Raw genomic sequence first — 9,339 nt, forward strand, 5'->3', positions numbered from 1 at the left:
TAAGGTACAGCAACACGCTGATCGAGCATTTTTATTATTATTGTTATTTACTTAATTATTTAAGATTTGGTCACATACATGTTTAAAACTTATTTTTATTTACTACTGACAAGTTCCTTTAAGATGTCTTAATTCTCAGACTATATAGCTAGCCTACACAAATAAGGAAAAATATTAAATCAAGTCACGTGCATGAATAAGACCGATATAAACAATCCATCCGACCTTATCTTTAAATCAAAACTTGTGTCGCATATCAGTGACACGGGATATTAATAGGACCATAAAATCTTTCATAAAATTAACCAAGGTCATAAGATATTGTATAAGACTCGAAGCATTATGCCAGGTTTTCGTTGGACTGAACTGTATGCGTGCGTGAAACGCCCCCTTTTCGGATCACGCAGCCAAAGCGAGACTAAATTGAGCAGCATGTTCATGAGATCCATCATCTGATCTACAGCAGCAGCAGAGAGCACATCTGTCTTCATTCTATTCCATTACATTGAGAGGAGAATCAACTCTGGAGGTCGATTTATGTTATGATTTATATTGTAAACTAATATAAATCAGTGTTCTCTGATGACCAAGAACTAAACAAGAACTGAACTGGAGACGCATTTCAAAGTTCTAAGAGGGATGAGCCGCATTTAATTAGGCTATGTCACCTCAACGGAACTAAAAGCCTTTTTAATCTGATTTTCTGAACTTTTTTTTTTTTTTTTTTTTTTGAGAATGGAGAACTTGACAGTATTCAACGATACTCTGGAAACTTGGACTGACCGCAGTGTCAAATACAAGGTGATCAGCGTCCTCATAGTTTTCCTCATATGCGCTCTCGGGATAGTTGGAAACGTGATGGTCATCCTGGTGGTCCTCACTACCAAACATATGCGGACCCCGACCAATGGCTATCTGGTTAGTTTGGCTGTCGCAGACCTGATGGTGTTGATGGCAGCCGGTCTGCCGAGCATAGCGGACAGTTTGTTCGGTTCGTGGATTTTTGGGCACGCGGGGTGCTTGTGCATCACATACTTCCAGTATCTAGGAATCAACGCATCCTCGTGCTCCATAACAGCGTTCACTATAGAGAGATACATCGCTATATGTCACCCGATCAAAGCGCAGTTTTTATGCACACTGTCTCGCGCGAAGAAAATTATTTTGGGAGTTTGGGTTTTCACGTCGCTTTACTGCGTAATGTGGTTTTACTTGTCCGATATTCAACAGGTGCTCTACAAAGATGTGACCATAATAACGTGCGCTTACAAAGTGTCCAGAAACCTTTACCTACCCATATATTTTTTCGATTTTGGCATCTTTTTTGTCCTGCCACTCACTCTTGCTACTGTCCTGTACGGCCTCATTGCGAGAATCTTGTTTCTTAATCCTCTTCCATCGGACACCAAGGAGGACAAGAACGGGCATTACAACTTCTCCAAAGCCCAAAAGTACAAGATGAAGAACTCCAGCCGCTGCTCCAGCACGACCGCAGCATCCAGGAGACAGGTGAGAGGAACATCTGAAGTAGATTTAAAACATGAAAATATGTTCTGAATCTAGTCGAAAGTGGCATGCAAAAAATTGACACGTATGGTACGTTTGTTCTTCTTTTCCTGAATTCTGCATGAATTGAAATAAAATGATTAAATACAGCAAAATTACACATTTAATGTTTTTTTTCAGCTTGAATGAAAAAAAAATAGATTACTGAATAGATCATCCTTCCTTCTAGATAGATATATAGATTGACAGATAGACATAGATCTATCAGTCTTTACTAGGATGGATGGATGGGTGGATGGATAGATAGATAGAGACCTATCAGTCTAGACAGACAGACAAATAAATAGATAGATAAATAGATAGATAGATAGACATACATACATATATCAGTCTATCTATCCATCCATCTATCTATTTATCTAGATAGACAGACAGACAGACAGACACCTCTCAGTCTATACAGACAGACAGATAGACAGACAGACAGATAGATAGAGACCTATCAGTCTATACAGACAGACAGACAGATAGATATACCTTGTAGTCTACAGACAGACAGATAGATCTATCAGTCTATCTATCTATCTCTATAGACTGATAGTTCTTAGATAGATATACCTTGCAGTCTATACAGATAGATAGATAGATAGATACCTATCAGTCTACACCGATAGATAGACAGACAGACAGATACATAGATAGATATGTCATTAAAAAAACATGTTTTACACTGAACTGATATGGGTTTCATAAAACTGTTATGGTGATTTCTTCCTGAAAGGTAACAAAAATGCTGGCAGTGGTGGTTGTTCTGTTCGCGGTGCTGTGGATGCCGTACCGCACTCTGGTGGTGGTGAACTCCTTCCTGCAAGAGGCCTACCTGGACACCTGGTTTCTGCTGTTCTGCCGCACGTGTGTGTACCTCAACAGCGCCATCAACCCTCTGATCTACAACGCCATGTCTCAGAAGTTCCGCGCTGCCTTCCGAAGGCTCTGCCGCTGCGGACCCAATGCCCAGGCGACCAAAGCAGCCTATAGTGTGGCTCTAACCTACAGTGTTGCCAAGGAAACGTCAACGGTGGAAAGCACAGGGCATTTTTCAACCGAGATTGACGATTTGACACCGACAGATGAGCTGTTTCCTGATAAGAAGCTTCTGTATCCAGAGGACTCTGACTTTAGGAAGGAGACTTTCTGTCAGGCCTGAAAACTCACAACAGCGACACACCACAAATCTCAGAACACTACAGATCTAACATAGCACTACACACTGAACTGCAGGAACAGCACTTTGAAAGTTTCACTTTATCTTGGTCTAAAAAAAAGCATGCTCAATACAGTCGAATTCATCTTCCTGTCTTGTTCACTTGCCAAACAGCTCTTTAGAATATAAAAATGAAACCACCATTACATAAGTTGCATAGTTGCATTATCTGCTGGAGTCATGATTCTTAATTAAAATCACTGCGTACTGCATATGTAATGCAGGGTAAACTGAAGTACATATTGATCTGAAAATATCTTCAGGGGTTGCCATTGTGATTAATGAGTGGCCTTTTACCCTGCAGACCCCTGGGAAAAAAACTGAAACTGCTTTATTCTGCAGTTGGAGTAGTTTCAGGAATGTTAAATAAGAGTCAACTTACTTTACATCCCACTATAAAGAAATATATATTCATATATAGAAATATATATTTATATATTACATGCTTTCCATCTACTAAAACTAAAAATTAATGCATAGTTTTTTTTTTTTTTTGTCAATTTGATATGTGAAAGTCATTGGCATTCTGATTGAAAATTTAGACTAGAAGTTTATGAGCACCTTTTTATGTAAACTGAATGTAAATAAGCAAATTAATGAACAGATGCATGAATAAAAGATTAAATAGATATTATATTTTTACATCAACAGCATTTATGTAAAATCTGAAGCTGAATATATGATATAATATGTGATTTGATGTGCCATTAGCTCCACCAGCTGGACAGAGTTGCCAGGTGTGCAAAACAAAACCATTCTAATTGCTAATAAAGCTATTTTTTTTTTACTGTAAAATCCTTTGAAATAAGATTCTGCGACAAGAGCAAAAGTAGCCCAAACCTTTGGGAAAACCACACACTTGGCAACACTGCAACTAGAAATGCATGAATAATCATTGTTTTCTCACACGTCTCCCAAACACTCCCCTTGATTGCCAATGGTCATATAAAACAATTAGTCCCGCCCCAAACCTGTGCTATAGGTTGAGCCAATGTCGCTATGTCCTGCAGCAAACCTTCAGAGAAATGAAAAAAAAAAAAAAAAACATTGTGTGTAGTGTACTGTCTTACTTATACTTAATGACTACTCAGCATATAAACCAGGATAGAATAAAGAATTTTAACATGTATTCAGCTTTAAATATAATAGTTATGTCATTTTTGAGTATAGCTAATTTAGATAACCGAGTAATTGAATGTATTAAAAAATGTCTAAAAATACTTCACCATTGTTCATTCTCTTGTATCATAAATGGGTAGACAGCATATGATTGTATTTGTGAACGTCATACTAGCCCAATAAGCTAAATCCCACCACATGGCTTTGTACATGGTTAAATGTCTTGTTTTCTCGGTATTTATCACATCTGTTTATTAAATTATTCTACATTAATATGATTTAGGTTTTGAATATAATATAATATCTTAGTGTTCTTGATGTGAAAAATGGTCTCTGTTTTGTTTTGATGGCTTGTCAGGTTTGCTGTTCGTTGTCAATGAATAGGCTATTTTAGTGATATTTTAGTGAATAAGCAACTTCAGTTTAAACCGAAGTTTTTAGAAAGTTACAGTCATACAAATGTGTTTGACACTTGTCTCTACACACAGAGATGTTTTAAAGTGTTAATGTATATCATACTGTATATACATTTTGAGCTCTTTTCTTTAAATTGTGCTGTAATTGTTGTCTCAGTTTGCTGAATGCTTGACAGGTATACCGTTGATATATTTGATGTTGAATCATGCAATCAAACACATTCGTATCCATATTATAACTATGATATGTATATTTGCTATTTTGCATTTGTGTTATTCTCCAGGGGTTAACTTAAGCAGTTATATCTACATCTATTTTAAAACATATTTCTGAATAAAATAAATGTACTGGTTCATGAAAGACTCACAATTATGTTAAATTCATTATTTTATATTCTTACAATAGTGGCGGTTTCTGAAAATCTTTTCTGATTTACATGAATTTTCAAACAGTACTGAATAATGCTCTGCATAATGCTGCACTGATGTCTAATTGGTCTATTTAAACTTAATTATACTGGGACTAGCACATTTCTACTGCCATTTGAAGTTAACTTTCAGAAACAGAGTGCCAAGTACCTCCATTCATACAAAATACTCAGCTAATCAATTCAGCATTGTGGCAAATGGATGAAAGAACAAAAAGATATTTAAAAGACTGACCACTGTGTTCCTATACTGGCAAGCTCAGCAGAAGAAACACATAAAACATTAAATATAATTCAGTAAGTAGGCACCTTGAGCCTAATTCAACATATCCATCCTTTATTCAGTATATTAGAAAAAACAAATCACAAGTGCATTATCAAATTACATTCTAGCAAACACAGATGTTCATGTGCTCAAGTGGATTTAAGAAAGGCCAGTTTTGTCAACTCATCAACTGAAAAAAGAAAAACAGAAAATGGTGGTCTCAAACCTGAAACTATTGTTTGGACCCCACTGTTCTTCAAAATATCTCGTACAAAAAGGTTTGGACCGACATGGGGTGAGTAAATGATGAAAGAATTGTTATTTTAGGGTGAACTATCCCTTTAAATAAACAAAAATGGAAATGTAAAAATTTTAATTAATGAGTATTAAATAAATATGAAATCTGGAGCCTAAACGATTCTGCTTGATGCAGATCTTTTGGAAACTTTGCTTTTTGTTCATGCAAAAGGTCAAGGCTATTTTACCTCCTGCAAGTGATACATTTTCTGTTGGTCCCTTTAATTAGCTCTGCTTTTACCTTTTCTTCTTCCTCTTATTATCCACATATTATGTCCCCTGTCTGTTTAAAATTAGATTCTGCTTGTAATGATAGTAATGGCCTTATCATCATTTACACTTCAAATTATCTCCGACTGAATATCAGAATTTGAAGTAAATTCATTGTCAGATTATTCAACTCCACTGAATAAAATAAGACGAAATTACTCTAATTACACAGCATTATGGTGTTTATGTAACCATTGCTACAACACAACTGTCAAGATATCATGCATGTTGAAAATTTGATGTCTAGACTTCCCCTAAACCGAAGTCCGAAGTCCACTGGCAATTAAAAAGTATATATTGAAATATATATATTGCAAACACATGCATTTAATCATGCAAAAAAACTAACAAAAAAAAAAACATCAAAATGGTCTTCAAAAAAAAAAGTGTAAAAATTGGAAAGGCCTGAAGTTAAACTGTTATGCTGTCTTCAGTTAGAATGAAAAGAAAACAGAGAAGTGACTATCCAAAAATATGAAAGTTATTTATGAATATCAGTACCAGTTACATAATAATAAAAGTCAACTTGGTGGGAACATTGGAAGCATCTTGGGCAGAATTTGTATTTTTTTATGCTGGCATACAATTGTGTCAAGTTTGTGTTTTAATAACATTAAATCAACAATAAAATCTGACAGTGGTGTCTAAGTCTTAAATTAAATATTATATATTTATGCATTTATCTGATGCTTTTATCCAAAGCAACTTAAAGTGCATTCAGGCTATCAATTTTTACCGATCACACATACATATACATACATATACATATACATATATATATATATATATATATATATATATATATATATATATATATATATATATATTATTCAATTTAATACACCACTGTCAGATTTTATTTCTGGTTTAATGTATGTTATTATAAGTTGTGTCTTAAATTATTAATTATATATATAGGTTTTGCTGCACCACATTGAGTGTTACATTTTAGCAATTAAAAAATAAAATAAATCTGCATTTTTTGTATCTTTTTGACCTTCCATTCTAACTTTTCATCGAAGTAAAGTAATTCAAAATGGGGAGTAAATCTCATGATGAATTAATTATATATATATATATATATATATAAAATCTCTTTGTAAAAAGCAATTTGCTTCTTTAACTGAAAGTCACAACTTCGATTCCTTCGCCTGACGCAATAGAAAGAGGATTTTAGTATAACTAGCTTCATGCAGTCCATTCCAACGAAAAATCTAGGACAAAAGAAATCTACACACGCTCCAATAAAACATATACTGTATGAGCCTCAAAATATGCTGAAAATTACACTAATTAAAGAGTAGCTCTAAATATAAACCTACAACCAGCAATTGTGCAAATTGCTCACCATACAGCTTTCAGGCTTGTTGAGAGGGCCATAATTTGAAACATTCAGTTAGATATGATTATCACTGTGCTACAACCTATCTGCCCTGCAGACCACACACCTTCTGCACTGTGCTGTGTTCATTATAACAGGGATGGTCGAAGTTTGGCACATCCCTTCACTCACTTGCATAAAAGTTGTTTCACAAACCCTATCAATGGCAGTTTACATTTCACACCAAAACGCATCTTTTGCTAATCTTGCCAAATTTTAAATTAAATCTAATTCATAAAAATACATAGATATATTTCAATATAAGAGATGAAAATGTTAATTATATATAAATAAAATACACTGCAAAAAAAATAAATAAATGCATAGGGATATTAATACGAAATAATGCAGACCTTTTTAATGTTTTGGACTAAATGCAACAAGATGCTTTTAAAACATTAAATCATTTCACCACACAGAGTCTGTGCCAAAGCCCACAGCTTTGTTCAATGTCATTGTTCCCCTTTTCTCCCCAGACGCAATTATTCACAAAAGATGGATGTGATCTGTTGCAGGAAAAAAGGACTGTAATTATATTAACTTGGCTTTGGTGTCACCTTAGTTTTTATCTGTGATGAAGTCGCATTCCCTCTCTTTTTTTTTTTTTTTTTTTATCACAGAACAAGACCTTATTTTATCACACAGCATATTCAGTCTGAAATTAATAGGCCAGAAAATAAGTTGTTCTTGAGAATAATACATCCAATACAGCTCCTTTTCATACCCCATTTATCCCTGGTTCTCTCTTTTCATCTTTCTCATCAATTCACAGTTTTTCCTCGCTCTTTCGCAAAAGCATCTCACATCTAAAGTAAGTTTATCATGACGTGCAGTTCTATAACCCAGAGCTAATCAGTTCAAAACACTGTTTATTTGGTGAGAAAGACCACCAAATAACTCCGAGGTCTACTGGACTAGAAGATTCTTGTATATGACTGGTTTGGATTTGGGGGGAAATTGGTAATAAAATATAAAGACAAGCACAGTCTGCTTAAATAGCAGTGTTCTAAAAACACTCCACAATAATTGCTTAATATAAACCATGGCTCAAACAAAAAAGACCTCAGAACACTTAAGCTATTACTTAGAACTGCTGCTCAAATTGTAATATTTACACAATGAAATCTTGTTAATTTCAAGAGGAATATTTAAGGCTTTATTCAGCTACTGTTGTGACTTCATGACAAAAATTCAAGCAAATACAAAAGGTCTCACAGAATTTTTCCTAGCTGCTTTGTATATGATCAAGCAGTTAAACATGATAAAGTTTTGTTTCCCCCCTCATGGTTATCAAGGCTACATCTGAATAAAAATACAGTAAGGATAGTGATAATAATAAGAAGAATCATTATTGATAACCAAGCAAATTAGAATGATTTCTGGAGACACTGAAACTGGAATAATAACTGCTTTGCCATATTAAAACACAGAAGTCAACATTTGAAATGGTTCAAAACCCTTCATCAGAGTTTCCTAAAGTCTAAATGCATTCTTGTCTTAGGACAACTTTGATTAACTTTTTTGATCCACTTCAAATGTTTCCTACTGTATTTTAAATTGCAATAATATTTCACAGTGTTACAGTTTTTACAGTAATTTCATCAAACGTGTTTTTTTTTTAAACCATTGTGTATACAACAGTAATGCTGTTTTGTCACACCAATGAGAGTGAAATAAGGGATTGAATAATATTCAGTAATCTTTACTGTTTATAGCGAGACCCTGAAGTTTGTAGCGCCATAAAGCAAATCATCTACCGAGGTTATAATTTTATTAACATCTCCAGTACCTCCCTTTGAAACTCCACATTCAGAGTGAAACCAATCACTCATTCCACATCCAAATATCCTGTTTTGAAACCAACAAACACAGAAATGCATTCCAATCCACGAGCCCGAGGGTAAGCTAATGCAATATCGACTGGCCCTCAGGCTATGTTTGGACCTGCAGAGTTTAACCATTAATTGTTATAGAAGCTAAGTCAAATGGGTTATCCTTATTTTTGTTGTTGTTCTTCTAGAATACTAACGCACTTACCGCATGAAGTGGATTCCGGTTGCATCCACCTCATGCGACTTTCCAGATGAGAGCTTATTCCTTCAGGATTGTTTGGTAATAATTAATGAAGAGAGATGTGCACTCAAAGCGTATAATACAGGTGTGAATACAAAGAGGGAAAACAAGGGCTGATGCGGCGTTCCCGGGGTGTATAAATATATCAACACCTGAGAGAGATGCTCACTCGCTTAGTTGTTAATAAACACAGTTCGCGCCAATTGCAGATGTTTTTTTGGTAAGACAGAGACCTCCAAAACGGGTTCTGGAGAATAGTTTCCATTTAGCAAATGTACTAGCCTATTTCATGTTGTTCTATAGTGTCTGCTTTTCTGTTT

The 9,339-nt window shown here is 34.8% G+C and overlaps 1 protein-coding gene across 1 annotated transcript; it reads left to right on the plus strand.

The window, feature by feature from the left end:
- The first annotated feature begins 229 nt into the window (after positions 1 to 229).
- LOC127978803 (thyrotropin-releasing hormone receptor-like) lies at positions 230 to 4,644 on the plus strand. Its single transcript, XM_052583716.1, has 2 exons — positions 230 to 1,509; positions 2,288 to 4,644. The coding sequence occupies exons 1-2, from the start codon at positions 736 to 738 to the stop codon at positions 2,711 to 2,713; spliced, it is 1,200 nt and encodes a 399-aa protein (XP_052439676.1). The 5' UTR covers positions 230 to 735; the 3' UTR covers positions 2,714 to 4,644.
- Positions 4,645 to 9,339: the final 4,695 nt, after the last annotated feature.

Source organism: Carassius gibelio, chromosome B19, assembly GCF_023724105.1.
Source record: "Carassius gibelio isolate Cgi1373 ecotype wild population from Czech Republic chromosome B19, carGib1.2-hapl.c, whole genome shotgun sequence".
Lineage (NCBI taxonomy): Eukaryota > Metazoa > Chordata > Actinopteri > Cypriniformes > Cyprinidae > Carassius > Carassius gibelio.

Bases quoted from the DNA above. Each gene is read 5' to 3' on its own strand.
- LOC127978803 (XM_052583716.1), top strand. From the start codon at position 736: ATGGAGAACTTGACAGTATTCAACGATACTCTGGAAACTTGGACTGAC. The intron at 1,510-2,287 runs GTGAGAGGAACA...TCTTCCTGAAAG, and splicing joins CCGCAGCATCCAGGAGACAG to GTAACAAAAATGCTGGCAGT.